The sequence below is a fragment of the Falco punctatus genome (assembly GCF_963210335.1).
Source record: "Falco punctatus genome assembly, chromosome: 4".
Lineage (NCBI taxonomy): Eukaryota > Metazoa > Chordata > Aves > Falconiformes > Falconidae > Falco > Falco punctatus.
The window spans coordinates 22,618,502-22,642,953 of record NC_137583.1 but is presented as its reverse complement, the minus strand read 5'-3'; the positions used below and the strand labels follow the sequence as shown (position 1 = coordinate 22,642,953).

The following is a 24,452-nucleotide window of genomic DNA, read 5'->3' as shown; positions in this document are numbered from 1 at the left end:
GCACACTAGGAACTCTGACAAGTTTCAGATGACCCACGCCTGCTAAGATCCCCACCCCTGACACTACTAGCTCTTGAAATATATTTGAAATATTGCAATTATCACCCTAATAAAGTAGTTATGTGAGCTGCAAATGTGAAAATCAGCAGCAAAAATGGGACTCTCATCTATCAGTCACAGCCAAACAAAACAAAAAGCTAATCAAGAAGTTAGATATCTTGCTGTTAACGCTAGAGCTTATGATGCACACAAGCACAACATGTTCAAAGACCATAGCATCAGAAGTATCTTTCTTTCCAAGGTGCCAGCAAATTACCAGCCTCCTTTAGCAAAGTAGAGGTACTAGCATCAACTGATTAAAACCCTGGAGTTTCAGATGAAAGGACAGAAGGGTAGGGGAAAAAAAACCTAGGAAAAAGGAACAGCAACTTTCTCTAAACCCTTTTACTACAGAGCTACCAGTTATCACTAGTCAATGAAAAAGTGGCTGTCTGACAACGCATGAACCAGCTGTCCATGTATAAACATCTGAATCCAAGAGGTAATTTTCAGAGCAATCAAGAACCAATTTACCAGCTTCTGTGTGATCGTGGCACCAATGGAAGGTAGACACCCAAAGCAGTCAGCACTCAAGTACCTGTTTTTCAAAGTCCTGGTGTAAGTCATTGCAATTCTTAAACATATGGCGACAGTATCTACTGGTGCTTGTGCCTCAGGATACTCTGTAGTTAGCACATTTGCAGTCAATGAACTTGGCTGTAAAGTAGTGACATTTAAGGTCTGACTTTGCACTTGGGAACAGGCAGGCAGGTGTATGGAACAGAAACACACACTGGGAGTGTGCTTTCAAGATAAGGAGGAACTATACACTGAGAGACCATCTGGAAGCTTTACACCGGGAGAAATTTGCTCACTTGGAATGAATTCTCCACATTTCTGCTGTCTCCTTCATCCCCACAGTAAGGCAGCACCTCTGTATTCACAATTTGTAGTTCAGGAGACAACAGGTCAGTTACTGAAACCGTGGCAAAGCGGAAAATGAGTAGTAAATCAGAAAGTAGGAAATGGGGCCATTTAGTAAGAACTAAACCTTAAACCCTGAAGTTGACGACAGCAGTCCCCTTTAACTCTGAAAGGTACTAGCTGGCATCTCATCCATGCCCATTTCAATCCTGTTCTTGTACAGCTCACCAAGGCATAAGAAAAAATCAACAACAAAACACAGAGCTGTGCAAGTAAACCTGACGTCTTGCAGGCAGCTCACATTTGGATCAAGCTGAAGTTTGGATAAAGTTGGGTAAAGCAGCCTACACGATCCTGTCACTAGTGAATGTTAAACGATGCAGTAATTTTGTGTCAGAAATGAATTATGTGCTCCTGATCCTATTCTTTATGGTCTATTTTTGCCACCTAGTGGTAAAGAGGCAGAGCAGGGAAAGTCAGTACAACTCTGAAGCCAGCGTGTTATTATTACTGCACTTACCAGGAGACCTCAGCATATCACCAGTAGGATGGATGCCTATGTAAGACCTCAACACTGATCAACTTTCAAAAAGTTAAGCCAACAAAACAATTCAATGTTGGGTTACCCTTCCCCAAACAATAGCTTTGTGGGATCTTTTTGTTCATTTTTTCAGGATGTTTACTGAAGTCAAGCTGTCAGAAGATCAGTGTTTGCTGCCAAATACCACCAGGAACTAATCAGGATAACAGCTCAATATCTGGGGGCAAGGGTAAGCGTTTTAATGGCCAGGCTATAATGATGGAAAAATCCACCCTGCAGGACTCCAAAGCCTCGCTGTGCATTCATCTTCTCAAAATTTGAGTAGTAGTTCTTTTTCATATCCAAATGGAACACATCTTCCATAATACAGCATAAATGACCAAGAAAGCTGCATAAGAATACAGTCAAATCCAAATGAAAAAACATAATGCACAACGGAAAGTGCTGTTCTACTTTTATCTGTTTTCAAGTACGGAAGCAATGCTGCTTCCTTCAACACCAAAGAGAAGCTTCTATTAATACAAAGCATCAGCACACTCAATCTTTGACACAGCGTTTACCGAAAACCACACAGACTGGCTTTCAGAGGAAAAATCAGAAGAATGGCACTGAAATATTTCTCACCCTGCCAATCTTGCTCTCTAGACCCTTTATCCTGGCTTTCCTGTGACAAGCTAAAATGACAATGGGAATTAATTTTTTGAACAGGGAGGTCAGACGACTGACTGGCACAGCATCACATGAGCATTCTGTTAGGAACACTTGCCGTCTGGTGTCACCTTGAAGAACTTGCTTTTCAGACCCATTCAAGAGCATGCTTCAAGGAAGAAAGGTTTAAGAAATAGGAAGACAGAAAAAGAGATGCTACAAAGGGGGGAGGCGAGGGGGTCCAGGTAATGTACAAATTTGGTTTCAAATGCATTGCTCATCTGTAAAGTCTAATCCAGTTTCCAACACCCACTCTTCTGGACAGGCCTTAAAAGCCTTCCCATCATTCTCAGTTTTTTTAGTTTCTTCACTAGCAACAAAGGCTGGACCATCTATGCACCGGCCAGGTAACCACCCGGGGCCTGTGTCAAGCCCTCCTCAATTAGGGGCAAGATCATACTCTTGCCTATACTTACTGAGGATTGACACTCCAGGTCATCTTCCTCATAGTCAGGGTTTACCTGATGGAACAGAATCACAGGCACGTCAAAACTCTAACAGAGCTGGAAGTGGGAAAAAAACTCAGCATGGTCTAAACTTACTTGGTGTAAAAAAGAAAAAAAAAAAAGGTACTCTACTGCTATAGCACTACCAGACATGCAAAACAAATATACTGTGCAAACCAATTCACTTCTAATCAGGCATCTGCCAGTCCATTAATTAAGCAGTTAAGTAACCTGCAAATAGGCAGAGAGATTTATCTTATTCAGGATAATCACTAAAGGGGCAAGAGGGGTAAAGAGTTACCAAGTCACAGTTGTTTTGGGGGTTTTGGGGTGTTTGTTTCTTTGTTGGTTTTTTTTTGGTTTTGTTTTTTTTTTAATCCCAAGTGGAATTCCCATCTAGAAATTACTGGCTTGGCAGAAATCTTTTAGAACAAACACTATTCTAACTGTGGGTCAGGTTAGCAATCTCCTCTGGTATATTTTTGCATGACGTAAGACCATGGTTTGGTTTTGGCTGATTAGCAAACCCAAGATTTACTGGAAAAGCTCTATACTGGATCACTACTGAAAAGGATTTGCAAACATGCATGTGACAAAATGCTGTTGTTTCTCCAATCTGCTTATTAGAACAATATCAAATGGGATATTTATATATCTGGATATCTGGACTTTCCTACTGAAGATCTGAGGTCAATCACATGGGCCAAGACAGCCCCTCTATGCACTCTTAGATCCAGGACAGCTTTTACTTACTGAGGTTTGTGTAATGGCATGTTGATATATCCATGCTTTCAAGTAAATAAACGTAATTTTAATAAGCATTTACAAGTACTAAGCAGCAAAACTCACAAAATTATAACCCTTAGACTTTTTTTTCTTTTTTTACTAAAACATTTTGAAATCTTATTTCAACAGGGGAAAGATGTCCACTCTGGAGAGAGGAAAAGACTTATTTCTTTTGTGCTTGGGCAGTTAAGCATTATCTGCAGTTCTTACTAGAGTAGTATAAAGTCTAACTGCATTTTCATTTCATAATTAGTTCTACAATCCCACTCAGAAATCAATGAATCAAGAGAAATTAACAACAGTTAAATTCATTTTCCCCTGAAGGCTCTCAGCCGTTTACAATTTATTCATCTATTAATAAATTCATCTTAATTCTACTGTCCACATGACAGGATACTATTTGTTGTCTGCTCTTTGCAGGAGAAGAGTTACTGCCTGTAGAAGTCATACAAATGGTGATGTAAGCTGAAGATCAACCCTGTACCATGGCATCCCTTCAAGTCTCTCTCATCTTGCTTTCTGTATTTAGCCATCTACTTTGGTATAAATACCACGGACCCAAACACCACTCTCCTCCCCTCCCCTGTATCTATTTTTACGGCAGGAAATGAAAGATAATCAGAAGGTGCAAAAGGAAGAAAATAATGTGCAAGGAAAAGCAGAGCTCCTCAGCAAGCCCAGCACCTACCTCTGCTGCTAGGTAGTGTCCAGTTGCAAGATGCTTGAACCTGAAAAGGCTATTCCAGTACCCCGCGCCCCCACGACAAGGATCATGCTGCACCACCTACAAGGAAAGGGAAACCACATTTACACTGTACGTCAGTGACCTCCCTTTCAAACCCAGCATTTACCATATTTCATGTACAGGTAAGAGGACACAGACAAGGAGCTCCAGAAAAGATGAAACAACCTTCCCTGTGTGAGCAACACACAGTACGGTAAATATTTTGAGCTGGCTACAATTATTTCACTTCAACCACTTCTGAATGATGGCAGGAACAGTATGGTGCAAGCTGACAGAGCAGTCATTAAAGAAGGTGCTCTAGATGTGCATGGGTTGTTAGGTCTTGATAAACTTCCTAAAGAAATGCAACAAACCCTTTCCCTTTCTGGTATAACTAACTTCTGACTTTCTTAAAGTGAAGGAGGGAAGACACCTGGAAATTCTTCAAATGCAACGGTGCTGCACAAACAAGTAAGACTGTTCTATTTACTCTCTAACTTCTCCCTTGGCAAGCAGAGCCTCTGATGATCGGTTACTTCCTACCAGCTACTCTGTGGGTACACCCGCTGCCTTTGGGAAAGCTCAGCACAGCTGGCCTGTGCCTTTCAGGGAAGGGCTACCTTACCCTGCCTCACACCTACCAGCCCCTAACAGCACACACATGGACAGTTACCACAGAAGCTACTGGTATCTAGTAACATCTCGAAGTAATGTTAATTACAGGCACGCTTTCAAGGCAAATATGGGAGAAGCTGTATATCAAAGCAGGTACTTCTGCAAAGAGAATATGAAAAACACCTATCCACCATTACAATGAATTTTATGAATCTCACATGCAGTTTGCATAACATATACTTAAAATCATAAAGCAACTCTAATAATACTAATAGACGAAAGACATTTTAAGAAGCCAGTGATGGCCAAGATGTTACTGTATATAAAAGCCAAGTAAAGGAAAAAAAAAATAGTTCAGACAAGCAACGCACAGAGACCAGTGAAGGGTTGCAGTCTCCTGTCCAATGAGGATATGCATAATCACGTTATTCCACACCAAAAATAGAGTGTTCAGTACACTCAGCAGGACAGCTGGAATTATTAGCTGGTGTTAAACTTTAGTAATGGTAAGAAAATGACTTCATAGATGCTCTTCTGTCCCCTTTTTCTGAATTATCAAGAACCTGAACTTGAAAGCTATCTCCTGCACCATTAGATATCACAACTCCGTTTTGATTCTGCACAAAAAGCACAGGAAGTACAGGCATTTTAAGATTAAACTTCTAACACCAGGAAGACTATTACCTAAAAAAAGAAATCCAGGTACACTGTTTTTAAAGAGAAGCAGTAACCATTCCTACAAAGCCACCCCCAGCCAGGGTTACAATTCTTACCTCTACTTCCCACAGGGCTTTTGAACTGGTTGCAGATGTGGCCGACTGCCTCCCTGTCGTTCTCAGGAAGACATGCTGCTTCTTCCTGTGCTCATCGCACGTCAGAAACTTCTCCTGTTCTGCATGAAAGAGTCTCACCACATCTCCCTGTCAGAGCCCAGACAGCATGATCAGTGCTGATATTGCCCATCAGTGAACCAGTTACAAGCAAGTGGAGTTTGGGTTTTGAGTCTTACCCCTTTGAGAATATCATCTTTGTTATCACTCCATTTCATGAAGAGGACTATTTTCCAGCTTGTATTGCAATTCACAGAGTTGACCTAAAAGGAGAGCTACAACCATTAGTCCCACTGTCTTGTGCCTGTACAAGATACCACCACGAACTACTGCCTTACTTTTTAGGGAATTTTCAACATAATACTGTGATCTCTCTTGCATTACTCTAGAGAAGGAAAGCCCTTTCTGTATTTACTCCAGAACAACTACAGAGCTGACTTGCTAGGAAGTCATTTGCCGCTCCTTTTGATTTTCAAGGAAAACCTTGGGTTTAGCCATTCAAGCAAGAGAGATCAAATTCAGACCTCTGTCCAGTGCCCAACAGACATGAGAAAAGCCTGCTAGCTCTATTAAGTTGCTGATTAACAAGGTAACCATTCTTAAACAATGCCGCAGATACCAACCAGCTTGCTGATTTTCATTAAAGTCAGTCCAAGCAGCTAGGCTGAAACATACAGAGGGGTTTGTACAGCTGCTCCAGCTGTGTCCGTCTGCCCTCACCTCATTGCATCCCGGATTATCAACAAGCTGATGACTACTGGCGTGGAGAGGCTGGCCAGCGTTGACAGGATTCAGGACTACTTTGTCTCCAATGACAACCTGTAGATAAGTGCAGCATCAGATAGAAATTTGCACCCTAAGAAAGCTTTTTTTGCCTTCTTTTTTCAATGGGAATGATGGGAGGAAATCACCTTGCAGTTCAAAGAGATGCCACCGAGTATGAAAACCAGGATTCTCTTTGCTTCAGAATTTAGCTCACTGCACTCAGTCACTCAAAAACCCAACACCCTATACTATTGGACTCAGAGGCTTGCAGAAGGAACACAGACTGCAATTCTGGTAGCTAACCTATCTGCTGCTTTCCATGAACTTGTTTCACTGGTTAACATTTAACAAATAATTCCTGTAGCAGAAAGGTCAGTCAAAAATCATCCTCCTACAAAGATGCACTTTCATTTGTAAAATCAGATTCTTAACCAGGCTGGCAAGACAAATGCACTCTTATGGACAGTAAAGGTCCCGTTCTTCCCTTCCTCTAGGGCAAAGCCTTAAACTAAAAAGCCTCCTCTGTATTGAATAGAACTCTTCTTAGTGATAAATTGTCTGAGAATTGGTGTGATTACAAAGCACTTAATGGCCACTAAGACTGCACTACCCTGTGCTTTGGCTTTACTTTATGTGTGTGCCTGTAGAAAAGGAACAGTCACGTCAGAACACATGGGGCTAGTCTACAGGATAAACTATTCCTGCTTGATAGTCTGCTGTGTTTAGGTGCCAAACATATACCTGGACTGTACCACAAAGCACAATGAAGCTTACTACCTCCTGGTTTTAGGCAGATAGTATACTCTGGTGACTCAGATTTTGTAAAAAAGAGATTAAGAGATTACAATGCTAACGTATTTAATTCAGAACCCATTATTTCCCAGATCTCCCATGAATGGGAGCATTTAATCTCATAACAACCTCATTCCTCATATGCAAAATGAAAATGAATTTTGATTCCAAACTGACAACATTGAAAACCAAGATGCTAATTATTTGTTCCAAATCTACTGAAGGAACTCAACATTTCCTACCATTTTGAATTGGACAGCAATTGTGAAAGCCTAGTGTAATTAGGTCCCTTATTCCCTCCAACGTTAAATCACTGCATGTTTCCAAAATACAAGTTACCATAGCAAATTTTCCTCCCCCTCATGACAGCATAGGAAAAAGGTTGTTCATGCATCATCACGCACTAAAAGATCTGTGCATTTCATTAATTGCAAGACAGGCTTCCTGAAACAACCTTTGCCAAGCTGTGCACAAAGCAGTACGTGAAGATATTCCTTAGGACTTACACTGTCTCCAATGGAACGCAGTTTGTAGAAGGGCTGTATGTAGAACCAGGAACCTTCATTTCCAGCTTCATCTAATGTCACCCTCATAGCATTCTTCTCTAGCAGAGCTGGAAGCCTCTTATTTACTGTTAAGTATTTGTTACTTTTTAAGTGAAGCAGCTAGAATAAGAATTAGAGTTCAGTTCTAAGAATGCTCATTTTTCCTCCCCTCAATAAATAGCCAGTGTGCATAAGATAACCACAGTACTACATAGGGATTATAGTAAAAACTAAAATACATAAAGATACTGATGAATTCAGGCACAGTGTCACTTACTCTTCTTTCAGTGCAGATACAATCCTACAGCACTAAACATCTCCAGATAATCCAACTGGCCGCTTCTCCAGCTAACAATAAACACTTAGAAATGCCCTCGTCAAAAACCCAGGATCAAAAGTTGTAAAATGCTGAGGACTAAGTCGCTTTCCCTGGTAAGAGGGGGGTGGTGAGAAGTAAAGCTGCTCCTGTCTTGCCTGCTCTGTCTTATTTAACAGAAAACGTGACTGCTTCTCTGAAGACTCTCCTCAAAGTCCCATTCTTCAGCCCCCCGCTGTGTGCCACCCTTCGGTCTGCACTCCCTCAGCAGGAATGTGTGAGCTGCAGCAGGTCATCTGCCAGCTCCCGACCTACCAGCTCCAACCAATTGTTGCTAGTTTCCAGTAAATTTAGCAGACAAGTACTTTTGTACAGAAAGCCACTTTTTGACGCCTTTTGACTACCACAAATACTCACAGAACAGATGGGAGTTATGGGAAAATACGGGCAAAAACTTATCGCTGCTCTTACTAGTGTGGATATTTGTAGTACTATCAAAAACGGGTATAATTTTTCTTCCTTCATGATTACAAGTAGATTTTTTTTTTTTCCTTTTTAATGCCTCAGGCACTCAGACCAATAGTGCACTTAATTAAACCAAGGCAGGCACATCCCTGCCCTTCTTCCATCAGGTTGCTCCAAATCCTGCAACTGCTTGCAAGGGCAGCCAAGCCATTTCTCCTTGCAAAATGGAAGCCCAGCCTCCCGGTGCTGCTAGCCACCCCCACCCCCCCCACCCCCCAGCCCCACCCCGCTGCCCGGTACCATGTCAGCACAATAAAATAAAAATCATCAGTACAGGAATTTCTTAATCTAAGGCTCAAAATGCTGAGGCAACTATCCCTATTTCTGAAGTACTGAGACTCTCTACTTAGTGGAAGTAGGTATGCTTTGGTTTCAGGGTGAACCCACATCAGCTGCATATTGTCTTCGCCATTTATTAAAGACTTGTCTTTTTAAATTATGCAGTTATTGTACTTTCTATTTTTCTTGGGTTTGATGCATGGGTTTTTTTTTCTCTTTTCACTCCCTAGGACTTAGCATATCCTTTGCTTCAATGGACTGCAATTACTTATATGGCTTGATTTTCCTTCTCTGGATTAGTTTACTAGTTGATGTGTCAACATTTGATTGTGAGAGACCGTATTTGGCATTGTACAGTGCCTGTACCATCTTCCAAATGGCCAACTCTAATGAATCTTTCAAGAAGTATTTCTGAAGAAAGTCATCATATGGAGACTTCAAAAAAAAAAAAAAAGTACAATTAACCCATAATAAGAAAGTGACTCCATCATAGCTATACACCCAGTTCTTGCTTTACAGGATCCCACTTCAGGACACTGTCATACCTTGCAAAACTAGACCCTTCTCCATGAATTCCAGAAATGGAAAGTCACACTGAGCAGGAGAGTTTGAGCAAAATCCTATACAGCTTGCAAAGATGCTCACAGCCTACCTGGATAACATTGCCATACTGGATGACTGTTCCCAGCAGCTTTCTGTTTTCAGTTTCATTCTGTTTCTTTTCCAAATCTGCCGCATGCTGAAATTAAAGAAGAACAATTCAATTGCTGAGTGTTTTATAAAAAGAGCAGCAAAACACCCAAGGTTCTTTAAGGTTATTTCAAAGAACTGGAAAAACAGCAAGCATCTGAAACAGTGTCGTTTCCTCTTCCCAACTTTCAACAGCGTAATTTCCAATTCATTTTCTCAGGTGTTTAGGAAGATAGACACACACCAATTAAGCAACCCATGGTTTGGGTAAAACATGACAGAGTTTTGGAACAAAACATAAGGTGAGAAGCTCAGATAAATAGAAGAGAAGCCATGAGAAGACAAAACGACACCTGCGGGGGGAAGGTGTGTGACAACACAAGCCAGGAAGCCTATATTCCTTTCTACCGACTTCTATACAAATTGAGTTGACCTTCCCTTTGGTTCTTTATTTCACTTTGCCAACACAGGCCCCAACTCTGCTACAGCCTGTGTTTTTATGGTGATTCAATCATCTTTACTGCACAGCAGGATTATTTAGAAGACACTTACAAATGCCCACGGCAGCTCTGAATACACGAGTTCCCAACTTCCCACAGCCACAGAGCCTGCACTCAACAGGGCTGAAGGATACTCTACCAGCTGTGAAAATGCAGCTGTGCATTTCTGTATCACACTAACATGGTAATAAAAGGGAAAACACTTGCAAAATTGAATGATCATAGCAATACATTGTTCTATTTAACAATTTGTAACTAGTCTCTTGCACTTTGTTTTCTTTTATAAGAAGTGAGCTATTTTGCCCAGGCTGTTTTTAAACTATTTCATTTGGTGAAGAAATTCTCCCTCACTTTACATGAGAGATCCCCCCACAACCCCCTTTAAAAAAAAATAAATAAAAATCTCTGCTTGCTTTAACTGATACCTGGTGGTAGAGAGTAATTTAAAACTAGACTTTTTAGAAAGGTAAGCAGCAAGGTTTACAGTTTGGTACTCAGATCTCAAGGACTATGGTAGGTCCAGTTTTCTCTTGGAGGAGAAGAAAAATGCCCAGAGTTCCTAACTGTAGTAAGGTGAAGTACTAGTAACAGAGGACAAAGCTGAAGTACTGCAAAGGAAAAGCTATCTGTACACTGTTATAAAATTTCATCATCTTCAGCTTACAAAAAAAGTGCTATTTTTAGAAGTTGTGTTAGGTATGACAGCTGGCTCTTGCTCCAGGAGAACCTGGAATAAAGCTGCTCATTCAAACTCAAAAATATATTCAAGAATACAATGCAGCATAATTTTCTCTGTATTATTAAAAGACAACTTTTTTTGCTTGATTTCAAAGTGTTCTGTTGAGAAAGGATTTCTTCAAGACACTCAGGCCCTCTCAACTATCAACAGCAATCACAGAAGACAGGACTTCACTACCTGCACTGGATTGGGTGCCCCATTTATCATAAAGAAAATAGCGTATTCTGTGAAAATATGATAAGACTTTGGATGCATTTCAAAAGCATGCACCAAAACTGACAATCATTCAAGAAGAAAGAATCATTTTCTCTGGCCACTAGATGTCAGCTTCTCAACCAGCGCTGACTCTTGATACCAAAGGAAGACAAGTGTCCCAGATTTTAAATCCCTTAAATGGCATTAACTTAAAATAACCTGACCTCAGCATTGAGTGCTCCACAGCAGACAATAAATTCCACCAGCAGACAAAAAGAAGCCAAAAAAGGCAAGTGATGATGAATATACCTCGCATCACCAATTTCATTAGAAATTATATGCACTGATAAAGAAATTGAATCACGGGTAGAGCTAACAGTTGTATGCACATGTTTCAGGGCACAGCCCCCCAATACACATCATGCAAAATGCAGGGTTTTACAGTGTATTCCATGTGCCAGCAAGTGGAAAAGATGACACATGTAGCCATATGACTGCCAGAAAAAAAAGTTTTGACATATGAGTGATATACATGGGACCAAATTATTTCAAAGCCATGCATCAGCCTCAGGTCACTCAATCCTATTTTGGCACATGCTGCATAAAGGATTAGCCTTTATGTCAAAGTGATGTATATTAATGAACCTCCAATAAAATTGTAAAGTACTCAAATCCTTTCACCAAATTAAGCAAGCAGTTCATGCATGGTGGTACATTTCTGTACAAACATCACTCAGCTGGGGTTAAATACTGGAAAAATCTAATCCTGTATTTCCATAGGGACCCCGGCACAAAATGGTAAAGTGTCAGACGAATAGGAACAGGTCCCAAACACCTGAACTGGCTTGTACTGAGGAAAGAGAAGACAACTCTAAATGACAGTAATCCAGGGCAATTACAAACTATTTTTCTTTTATGTGGCGCAGTACTTAGACCACACTTTCTGTTGAAATCCTTGAACTCACATACATAACCTGTGGGCAGAAGCCCTCCCCTTCCCTTGTACACCAGAAAACGAAACCCAGAATCCCCCATTACTTAAAGCTCGCTGGCACAGTCTACTGTCTGCTTATCACTAAAGGGGCAGCAGAAAGGTGGCACAAGTGAGGAGGGACCTTTGGCTGCAACCAGTACCAAAATAGCTTTCTCCTTGCCAAGTTAATACTTCTAGGTTATAAAATCATGTTTTCAGAAGCAAAATGAGTCAAACAGTCAGCCTTTGTGAAACGCAGGAGCAAGGCAGCCATATGGCAATCAGCAAATGACACTCTCCTACAGGGCCATTTTGTATTTCAGTCTACAAAGAGCTTAATATAGGCTTAAAGAAACTAAAAATATTTAGAATTGTAATTTTGACATCAAGTACTCCAGCTATGTAATTTTAACATAAACATGGAGTTTATTTAACTCTAAAGTCAACAGATGGTATTTAAGTTAAGTTGGCTTTTTTTTTTTTTTAACATAGGAACTCTAAAAACAGCAATCAACTGCCTTACTGGGTTTTCAACTGCTGAATGTCAACATTTTAGTTAGAAATTATTAAATACTGCAAGCTAATAAGGAAGGAGAGGCTGTCTGGCCTTATAATTACTCATAATTACCCATCAACCTTCACATGTATTAACAGCAGCTATGTTTGCTTCAAGAATCCCATTAGATTTATCAAACCAGTAGCTCAGATGGCATCTACCAGCACAGCTAATGCCTGTGACTTCTCATGTTGGGTTGCAAAGTCTGAGACTCCTCTTCTCTGCGTAGCTGTTTGAAAGGTCCCATTTTTATGCTGTTACCACCCAAAATGCCCACGTGCAGCACTGCTACAGTTAGCATGGGTTAATGACAAAAACTTAAATGGCTACCACAACTCTAACCCAGTATCTTACATGGCGGTATTGGGACACACAGCCCTTGAACAGCACGTTGTCATAAATCAGAGGATGTTTAAAGAGTCAGATCTCAGTAAATGTCTCAAAAGGAGTCTTGCATACCGATTTCTATCTACTTTCTCAGTGTCTCCTGGTCAACTGTGTCAAATTGATTGGAAATACTTATTTAAAGCAGTATGGATGGGTGTTGATGATCAAAAGGAGCCTAAACACAAATACTTACATGTAGTTTATTGAGTAACACTGCATCTGTTGTGCTGTTAGCTCCTGGCTTTGCTGCTTTCCAGAACTGCTTTTGAGCAGAGTACCGGTTCATGGGACACAGTTTGAACAGGCAATCTATAAAAACAAGAACAAACAGAAAGATTGCTTCAACCATTCGTAATTATCTGGATTTTTGCTGCTAACATTGTCCAAATTTTCCAGCAGCAAGGAAAGGTTTATAAACAAATTCCAAAAAGCTCTTGATCAGACAAATGCTTTTTTGAGCAACAAGAATGCTGCCCCATGAAAGATAAAAATTAACTGTTGCTGCCAAACATCTGATGCAAGACCAGAAAATTTATAACTTGTCCCAGTTAAATACGCTACCATGCTAAAATGGTAACACGTTTCAGTGCTTTCCCAGGCAGACAGACTCGTTTTACACACTCTCAGCCTCTGGTTTTTCTACTTTAGCAGGTATGCTACTTCACACAACTGATGTTAGGTTGGGGGGTTAGAGGTTGTTTTTTGTTTAGGTTTTAAATTAAATTTCTTCTATTGCCAGGGAAAATGAAGCACAAATACTTACAGAATCTCACCTAACAAACAGCAGCAGCATAAAATACCCCCAACAACAGCACAGACATTCAAAGCATAGTTCGAGGTAACAGTAAACCTCCTCGGGGTATCAGGTTCTTTACCCAGTCCATCAACAGTTTGTTTAACATTCTGCCTGGCAAAAACCAGGAATTATAGCTCATTATTCTTACTAAAAATATATTTATATATTAAAGAGAGGCTAACTTATCAGTAATAAAATCAAATTAGCTGTGTTTACTATTTTTCCTCTTCTCTGTTGCTAAGCAACTGAACACCCCCCCCCCCCCCCGAAAAAAAAGAGCTATTCAAAGACAATGCCTAAAGTAGCAGCTAGAAGTTTAAACAAAGTGCCAAAAAAGCCAGAAGGCAGTTCCCAGGGTCTCTTTGGCAATGACATGGATGCGAGATCAGAGATTTCTAACTCGCAGGGTATTTCTAAAGGCTGTTGGTGTACCCTCGCAGGCGAGCACTGCCGTGAGGGAAGCAGCAAGCTGCAGAGCCACAAGCTTGCAGGGGTTTTATCTTCACTGGCCAAAAAGCAGAGCTGCTTAGGGGCTACTTTGCTAACAGATGCATTGGAGGCATGTCAACCAACAAGGGAAAAACCCCACACTGAAGACAACTCATTTCAGCTCTGCCAGAGGTTGAAGCTGCTGAAGAGGCTGAGCCCTGCTGGAGGCAGACCTTGACAACTTTACCTTGGGATGCCATTTGAGATGGACGCCTTCACACTTCTCATTCCTTTCCTAAAGGAAAGACCCATTTGATGTCACTCTGCCTGCCTGTCTAATCCATCCTCAAAGCACCGTTACAGCACACCAGAAGGGTGTCTGTCTTCTAAACTAAAGCCCCTTCGAATGGGGTGAAGCACCAGTAGCAGACTGTTGTTTCAGCTCAGTGAGCCACCAGCTGCCAAATGGGCCGGTCAGCGTGTCTCACACCACCACAGCAGTCCACGCAGCCTGCTGAGCTGGCGCCCAGTACACCATTAAGAGATACAGTGGGAGATGGCTAGGGCACTGGAGATCTTTAACGGAGTGATGCATACTTGAGAAGGAGAGAAAAGAGCTGAGGGTTTGTGGAAGGAGATATAACTGCATCTATCCAGAAACGCTCACCTCTACTTCGACACTACCAGCTTACAGCTTCTGAACAAACAAGGGAAGTGGAAAGGAAAGCGGAAAACAAAAGCGCAAACCACACTTTCCAGGTTTGCTCTCTTCAACGTATTTTTAATTTACATAAAGATGATTCACAGAGATTGACAGCACCGAACAGATTCAAAAAGCCACTGCAGGCTGCCACTTTTAAGCTAAGACTATGCATTGTAAGCAACACACCAGTTATAAAATTTTCTATTTTTGCTTAAACCATCAGTTCACACAATGACAGCAATTAACACACAGAACTGCATAGAAGAATTAATTGTATGCTACATTTAGTCACAGTGCAAGTGTACTTTCTTCCATCCCTTTCAGTAAAGAAAGTTGTCAAGTTAAGCCTAACTTCTAAATTGTTAACTGCAAGCAACCCCCTCTGTCCCCTGCAGCACAGGGGAGGGGTCTACAAGCATTCAACCTTGTCCAATGCAAGAAGGGTATATATTAGGTTTTCGTCCTAGTTACAAAGCCACATACCTAAAACAAACAATGAGAAGTACCCAATTTTTTTTTCTTTGTATTTGTTCTATGAAATCTGTTTCTTAAGTGGTTGAGGAATTAAACTTAGCCTTATTCACCTCAACATCACCACCAGAGGCTGGTTAGTAGCAAATGTATTTTGCCATGGGTCAAGCTACATGAACTTTATGGCCAGAAGACTTTTAGACCTCCAGAGGGCTTACATGTTTACAAAAATGAATGTGCATGGATGGGCTAGCCGAATACCATCATGGTCGGCAATCTGCAACCCACAGTAGCGATGACTGTGTATGACAAACCAACTGTTTCTTGTCAGACACTATACTTAGTGAGGTTAGGTCTGTTTCTAACAGATCCAAAATGAAGCCAAAGCAGCTGAAACAACCGGCTCTGATCATGGATTCAAGCAGCTTCAGCCACATTGGAAAGGTGATAAAGCTACTACTGCAACATAATTGCATCTTATTATACACTGTTGAATATTAATCATGAAGGAATGCACTTTCTTTTGAGATCTTGATGATACAGAGTGAAAAATGGCAGAATTGCACACTAAGTGTAAAAATAAAATACTACGTAACTGCTGATGAAATGATGACACATCAAGCCTGAACACTGAACAAAGGTCCTGCAGGAAAAAGTGACTGCAAAATTGTGTACCTCCCCATCATGCGCACGGATGATGAATGATTGCTACATGGACATGTATTAAATGTGCATTTCAATGCTTCCAAGCTAAATCCTGTTCTTCCGTCAGCAATTGCTTTGCATCTAATAAAGTGGACTAAGTAAGACCATAATTGCACCATGTGATACATTAACGCTCTCACTGTTTGGACATTTAGATCCCCACATGGGCCCCTGCCACCTGCAGCTCACAGAAATACTGTCAGCAAAGTTTGGTTATCCTCTGCGTGTACCAGCCTCACAGAGGAATAGCCAAAATCAAGGACACTGGAAACACTAAGAAATTCCATGTTCCAAAGTATTCTGGTGTTCAATGAAGAGAGAAACCTGCCAGCAACACTACTCCAACCCCAATTCCTTCCACCCCATTCTTTTCATTTTCTCTTATCCTTTTTCCATTCCCTTCTCTTGTACTAGACCTTGTTCCTCTCCTCCCCAGTCCAAACTTCCAACCTTTCCTGCCAGTCCAAGCCCAGCCAGCCAGATTCTCTGCTTCTACCCTGCTTACATCCCCCCAACAACTGATTAATCCAATGTGCAGGTCTCCACCTAATACTTGAGGAGGGATTGCCCAGACAATCCTCACCTCCCAAGGTTTCACAGCTTCATCATCCAAATCATTTTACACTCCCAAAGCATAAAGAACCAGAACTTTATAGAGAAAAGGATGGGCTTTTTAGGATGGGCTATTTGCCTGAACCATCAACATAGTATCACGCCAATTACTTTTTAGTAATTGAGATCTTTCTTTAAAAACATCTAGGAGAAGCACGTGGCAAAAAAATAAAAATAATTTTTTAAAAAAATTAGCCAGAACAACAAAACTTAGAAACATCAGGCTGGAAAATGCATCCCCTAATGGAAACATTCAGTCAACCTTGAGCCTCTGCAGTGCTTCTACCTCCGTCCCATAGTGAACAAGAACTGCATTGTGTAGGGGCAAGTGGCAATCATATGGTCAGTCCCTCGAAAGGGGTAGCAGCATCTGGGCTCACAGATGCAGGACCCAATTTAAGAAAGGGACCATTCACATGCCACCACCCTTTCAACAAGCTCCCTCCGGTGCTGCCCCATGATGGCCATAGGAATTTAAAGTAGCATTTAGGTAATGCGTTAGTAAGATTATTATAAAATATAATGCAAGACTTATCCAAAATTGCAAATACCCACTAACTTCAGAGGCTGGAATGATTTGGAGAAGTGAGCAGAGTATTTCAGAGCCCACCCAAGACAGAGACACCATTATTTCACATCAAGTTGCCCAGAAATACACGACTCAAACACATCTATGCCATTCCACTCCTCCCTTCAGAGGGTTTTCCCACCACTTGGTGCATTAAGTGATCTTACTATGTTAATTCATTCTACCCTCAGTATACGAAGACAGCTCAAAAAGTAGCTAAACCAACACTGCCACAGCCAAAGCTCTCAGGGTTGCCTTTGCTGGCTGACAGCTGGACACCAGCCATTATTAACACTTACCCACTTTGCTACTTTCAGAGATCAGCTCAGAGCTGTAGCACACATTTTTTTCTCACTCTGCTGTTCTCTAGCACGCTCCTTTCTAAATGATCTGGAAGTACTTCTAGCTTCAGCCAGGCTGGTTGTGTAATACACCAGTCATTTTTTCCAAATCTCCCCTGGCTATTTTAAGCATTTAGTAGAAGGTCTTCACCAATTTTTCTGCAGTTAGAGAAAGCAGGCATCAAATATTTCGTTGGCAACAGAAAGGTGTGTTGGTATTTAATTTCTTTAAACACTGAGCCAGACGTTACAAAATGCCAACTACAGAAAGGTAAGAGCTGAGGAAAAAAAATATTCCCTCTCTCATAAATCATACTTCAGAGTACTTTCAGATGAGAGAAATCTATAAAAATGAAGATATTTAAATAAGTCACTTACAAAACCCACTGAATATTTAACACCAACACAGCTGTGTCTTCGTTACTTGAAAAAAAAAAAAACAAACCACCAAACTCCTTTTTGCACAGCAATACTAAAATTAAAAGAAAATTAGCAATTCCCTGTTGAAATTTAGCAGTTTCTTTTCAGACTTTTCTATACTTAGATACCAGATATATCCCCAAGGCCAAAGCCTGCTCACAGTAGAGAATAAATACAAGGATAGTATTTTTTTTTTATTTTTAATATAAAAAATAGCAGCAAAGAAGATGAAGCGGTAGCATAACTGGCAATGATGGAAATATTGCAAATACAAGTTCTCAACTTTATAATTATCGAAGTTGCACAGCTTTAATACACTCACAAGGATGGTAATGCTCCACAGGATGAAGAGATTATTTATTTGAAGACAGAATGATGACTCCTTTTGTGCTTAAGTGAAATATTTTCACGCAAGAGGCATATAGAATAATACAAAATGCATATATTCAATCACAGGCAAGCTTCACCTCCTCAGAAGCCCTTTGATAACTACGTTGTCTATTTCTATACTTTTTCCTTCTAAGGTTTAAAATTAATACATGACAGCCTAAGAGGTTCAAAGAATGTAGAACAAAAGCGGCTACAGAAATGTGTTGATTATTAATCACTCCTGCATTTCCATAGGGAGGGAGAAAAAAAACTCAAACCTGATCTTACTGAAATTACTGTCTTTGTGATGAGAAGACATCCTTTCATTTTCAATTTGCAGGGCACAAGCTTTGCTGGCAGCACAGCAACTCATTTCAAAACACTTATTTTGTCGGGACGCACTAACTGCTTGACCTGCTGTCCCGGCAGAGCCCCCTCCACACAGCTCCAGCAAGGCGAGCAGGGAAACAAACCCACACTGTGCACATTTAGCCCAGTGGGAGACAACGACTGAAATCAAACCTCACAGTGCCAACAGCTCTGCCATGCCGCAAGTGGGGAAAAATTGTATTCCAAGCCCAAAGATCTTTTCACATTCACACATGCAACTCAATCATTCAGGATTCAAACACTGAACTAATTACATGACAAAATATATTAGAGGTTTCTGCTGCTGTGAAGTCTGTTACCTCCCCTTCTGCATCTTGCCTGTTTCAAGGGCTTTCAATGCTTTTCTTTTTAAAGCAGAATAAAGGAGGAAAGTCACCCTTGCAACCAACATTTTAAATGGAGAGCTTACATGATTTAGTATCTAAATATATTCTAATTTTTATGTTAAAATAACCACCCTCAGTTCATATCTACAAGACATGAGGGTAACCACCCTCTTGCCATTGTACTCATTTATGCACAGTTCTACCAATGGAAATCGCTACTTCGTTTTTTCAAGCTGTAACAACATAGGAAATAATGTAATTGTTATTAACTTAGAGCTCATGTATCAAACCAAACAAAGGGAGAAGACTGCAACAGTGATTTGAGAGTGAAAAATTATATACCTGAGAGCTGGACACTGAATATCAATGCCTACTACATCAACAGTATTCATTAACACAACATTAATTAAAAAGCAATGGCTTTTTGAACGTATGCATTAGCATATGACTCCACACAACATTTTTAATAACTTTGCAATAATAAATGCAGCATTTTAGATGTACTGAAATTTACCGTGGGGTAAGGCAATGAAAACTGGGCAAGGTAACCTTATTCCAATGAGAAAGAGCAAACACATGGCTCCTCACCTGCAGGGAAAATTACCTCTTGAGGCTCTGGACACACTGCCATGTCTCAGGGTGAATTAGGAACCAAAGCCCAGACAACTCAGAACACTGCAAGCCAACACCCTCTAAATCCCTCAAGATCACAATGGTAGCAAAAGTGCCCAAAAAACTACCAAAAGACTAACATGAGAAATGCACCTTTGAGTAAATATCTTAGGTACCGAAACGTTCAGAATACATCAGTGTTTGTTTTATATCTACATGTAACCTCTTTGGTCTCCTTCAGAAATAAAACTGCTACTCGAAAAGAGAGAAATATTTAGACACTGGATATACAGGCAGTTCCAAAAAGAAACATTTGCAGGAAAGACCAGATGCGTTTTTGATCTCTGGTACGAGCAGCGCTGAGTGAAGATGCTTCGTGAAAACATACAAGTCAGAAGGGAGAACAACACTTAGGAAGAAAAATAACAGAGATGCATTTATCTAAAACATATACCAGTTGACATCTATGGTGTCAGGTTAAAGAAAGCAGGAAAACTGGCAGTCTCCTTGTCACTGAGCGGCATCACAATGGATAACATGTCCCTGGATGGGCGATACACATGACTACAAGAGATCTAGGAAGACAAAAACCACGCTGTGTTGCCTCAGAGAAAGCTGTTAAGGACAGTGAATGAATGCACCAGGTATCCCTTGAAAGCATTAAGGAACATGTCCGATTTATGGACACAAAGGGTAACTCAGACCAAGAGAAGCTACTTAAATATAATCTCAAGAACATTTAGAAGTCCTGGCTCCTGGCTAGTAACAAATACAAGCCAGAAAAACCCTCTGAATGTTGAAAAGAGGAAAAAAAGAGAAGAAAAAACCCCAACCTTCAAGAGAAGAGTTCACAACTGTACACATTAATTCGAACTAACACAGGATCTCAATAAAGCTACTCATTTCACTGAGAGTTTTTAGTGTCTTAGCTCATCTCTGCCTCTGGTCCAGCATGAAAAGAAATCCTGGACTAGAGGCAAACCTTTGCAAGAGGCAAGTCCAAAGGCCAACCCTTTCTCCCTCCCACAAGTACTGAAAATCAAGTTTTACATGCTACAAGGAGAAGTGTTTTTATTTTATATGAAGGGAATTCAGTAAAAAAAAATAAAAAAAATGCATAACAGTTGCAGAAGCATTTTAAAGTAAACTTTTGTGGGGGTTTAGCCTTTGTTGCAGCCTTGAGAGCTGTATTCTTAAATCAGGAAGCCATCCCCTATCTTCCTGCTAATAGTTTCCATGACAGATCTCCCTGCAAGGCACTTAAACACAAGTCTCAGAACATGAACCCTGGGATATTCTTCCTCAAAATCTTCAGGTCTTTTCAGTCTACCTCAGTAGCATTTTACCCCGGCAGTAAACCAAAGCGTACTCATCTGCTGGCCCCATTTCATTTTATTTTGACCGTATGGCCCTTGGATTTAATTTTCACATTTGCTTTTTCACTTGTTCCTGCTTTTCCGGAACGAAGTTCCTGCTCAGAACAGGTCAGGAAGCGGGGGCAGGAGGCTGGGAACGCTCGGACAGTCCGAGCACAGGAAGAACAAGAAAGATCAAATTTCAAACACCCTCTGAAAGCATCAATGTTGAGCAGTATGGAAAGAATAAGGTTGTGCTATTCGGTGGAGCTGACAGGACTGAACAGCATAATAAAAGCCATTTCTATTTAAGAATGTTTTGCGTGCATGTGATAAGAAATGAGCCACCACCGCATCACGCAAAACAAAAGGCAAATTTTTCAGTGGTTCAATTTTCAGCTTTTAAATGCACTTGATTTAAAGAAAACCCACATTGCCAAAAAAAAAGAAGATATAGGGAGGTTAAATACTTGATAATATTACTGAAGTCTAGGTGGGAGAACTCAAGAAATATCAAAACCAAATTCAATGCTTTATTTTTTCTTACACCAATCAAGCACTTGGGATGCCTTGCCTGAAATGCTTGTTTGTTTCTTTCCTCGTGCACTGAGTGCCATCATCCCAAACTCTGGCCCTGCTGCCTTCTGCAGAATCGCCAGTGCCGCAGGTTCACAGGACTGGCAGACCCTTAGCAAGCTTATTTGGCTCATCCCTCCCTCCGAGCAGCAGAATTAACTATGCCTGCTCCATTCCTGACATAACTCCTCAAGTCATCTATTCCGGCACTCCACTATTTCTGTACTTAACCTATTTATTTTTACAATTTAAGCCCGTGACTTGTTTCCCTATCTACATGGGCATGCAGAACAGAACTTCTCTCTCTTCCCACAGTATCCCCAGGCTCCTCTGTCCCTGTCCCACAGCTACTGAGAAGCAAGACTCATTGGTCTTGTTCCTGACCATTACCCTCCTCTGGATTTTCTCTAGTTGGCTCATATCTTTCTGGAAGTATGAGGTGCAGTGCTAAACAAGATACTTTGCTTGAGGCTCTGCCAGGAAGTAAAATTGGAAAAAAATAATTACTATGTCTTTTGGCAATGCTTCTTTTTATATATTCCAAGGCAGCAATTGCACTTTTTGTAACAGCACAGCACCAATGACTCCTATTAAAACTGTGATTCCTGCAGTCCCCGGATCCTTTCCTACCGCACTGCCGCATATGCCCATCCTCCTCCTCCTCCCTGGATGCAGCCAACTAAAGTGCAGTCTTTGACATATGCCCCCACTGAACTGCGACGCTGTTTTTCAGGTCATTTCTTCAGTTTTCAAGGTAATTCTGAATGAATTCTCAAGAAGCCTTCTTCCCTGTGGAGCCTGCAGAGGACAGCCAGCTGTGAAAACCAGTTTGCAGCAGCGTGGGAACAGACACCTAGCGCCACACTGGCAGTAGCAGACAGCATCTATAAGGCATGTGCTGCCGCAGATGTTCAGACTTCCAGTAAACCAGCTATAGATGGACTTGAGCAGCACTACTGGAAGACCTTAGCAAAGCAAAGATAATTGCAGAAAAACCCAGACCTGCCTTAATTATAGGAAATACCACCCTGGAGTTGAAGAGAGCAACTGCTCTCATGTTCACAGTCATGCTGCTGAACTGTGCTGTGCTCCCAGGCAAACCAAGTAAAGCACCAGCATCCACATCTGTTTTCTGAGCCTGAAAGCTTTGTTCCTTGCTTTCTTTTCCTAGGCTTGGCTCGAGTCTTTCACCTCACTTACTGAGGCCCTCTCACTATTTTAAACAGTCACCATCCTTTTGGCAGGGGACCAGAGATGCTCTTGCTGAAGCCTATCGAATGATGCTACTCAATCTGTCCAAGCTCACTCCATCGCTGTACGCCACTTCCCCTCTCAGGAACAGCGCACAAAAGACTCCAACAAATCATGCAGCTAATTAAAATTTGGCTGAGTCCTCTGTAACGCGGTCTTAGCACTGAAGATCACACTCTGGTTATCATTTTAAGAAGCAAATTATGCTGACAAGGTATATGTACGTGCTGTAAACAGAAGTGCTGCCATATATTGCCTCTGCTGAGATTGTCTGCAGCAGCACGCCAGTGTGCTACAGCAGGGAATAAAACACTTCATGCACTTCTAAAGCGCAATATTCGAGTTTGACAGCGCTGAAGAGTTAAGCTATGCCAGCACTGCTGCCGAAACGCAATCTATAGCTCTAGAGATCAAAAATTAAAGTGGAAAATAGTCCCTAAACTAGTAAAACAGCCCCTTCCAGGCACAGCTTAAGAGCACTGTGTTACCAAATAAGGCACGAGAGCTGGAAGCCAAGGCAGCACAGCCCCGTGCACTCACACAGCCAGACAGCTGGAGAACAGACATGTGAACACGCCAGCTTCACTGGACCGGATTGCAAATGGGAAGAACAAATGTTCAGCGACCATGAGCGGAAGCAGAGCCTGCCAGGAAAGGCTTGAAGGCATTTATCCCAGCCGGCAGGAGCTGACAGCACATTCTTACTGGAGTTTGGGGTTGGTGGTTGTTTTTTTCTTTTTTTTGTTTTTTTTTGCAATGCAATGCCATCACTCTAAATAGGCAACAGAATCACCATATATTATGTCTGGAAGGAGACGCTGGTGGGGCACTTACCAACACCTGAAGTGCTCAGCACCTGAGTGCAGCGAGCATGCAAAAAAAAATCCAGATCCTAAAAACGCACTGTGGATGCTGGACTGACACACATTTCACCCTGCCATACAAAGCTGCCAGTGTGCTACTAGATAAGGACAAGCACAACAGTGGAGTTGCTGAAGAAAATACTGCTTATTTTTCAACTTCAAAAGAAACTGAGTTTTTTTCTTTTCTTTTTTTCTTTTTAGAAAGGACACGTGGATGTAATTCAATTTATTTTACCCTGCTCTACTACTTCATTATATTCCAGAGAAGCAGAACATGCTATCATTCATCTCTAAGGGATGTTTCATACAGGCTCCAAGAGTAAGCCTCTTGCAGAAACAAACACTCTGTGTTAACTCGGTGTCTATTTTCCAATGGACATCGCAGCTTCTAGGACTCCTCAGTTTATCACAACTGACTCTGTCTCTGGAGAATAAGTTGTAAGAGCCTGTGACAGGAACACCAAAACTTCATATAATAATCAAGGAGTTAAAACATACCTGTAAAGGAAACCATCATTTTCACTTCTTTAACTTCTTGTCCAAGTGTTAAACAAACAGACCAAGAAGTTTGTGCAGAAGTGCTGTAATTTCACATGACAATGCCTGCCTTCTTTCCCTTGAGACAAAAATCCTTGAAACAAAAAGCAACCAAAAAAACCCTGTTATGCCAATACCACAGTAAGAACGTGCAAGCGATGGACCTCAAGGCTTCTTATCTCTCCATCAGAGCCACTGCACCAGCCAAAGCAGGAGCTCCCCGGCCCCACGCTCTCAGGTATTCTGCTTTTAC

At 41.2% G+C, this 24,452-nt stretch overlaps 1 protein-coding gene across 7 annotated transcripts in view; it reads right to left on the bottom strand.

The window, feature by feature from the left end:
* ITPR1 (inositol 1,4,5-trisphosphate receptor type 1) overlaps positions 1-24,452 on the bottom strand; it is a 201,153-nt gene that overhangs the window by 132,067 nt on the left and 44,634 nt on the right. For 5 of the 7 annotated variants that reach the window (XM_080384689.1, XM_080384690.1, XM_080384692.1 and 2 more), the window contains 8 exons: positions 13,069-13,184; positions 9,488-9,574; positions 7,677-7,835; positions 6,334-6,432; positions 5,793-5,876; positions 5,557-5,703; positions 4,133-4,228; positions 2,629-2,673 (listed from right to left, as the gene is read on the bottom strand). In XM_080384689.1, the coding sequence (XP_080240815.1) occupies positions 2,629-2,673; positions 4,133-4,228; positions 5,557-5,703; positions 5,793-5,876; positions 6,334-6,432; positions 7,677-7,835; positions 9,488-9,574; positions 13,069-13,184 (833 nt within the window). The remainder of the gene's footprint in view (positions 1-2,628; positions 2,674-4,132; positions 4,229-5,556; positions 5,704-5,792; positions 5,877-6,333; positions 6,433-7,676; positions 7,836-9,487; positions 9,575-13,068; positions 13,185-24,452) is intronic. The other 2 variants (XM_080384695.1, XM_080384694.1) reach the window with 1 other exon arrangement.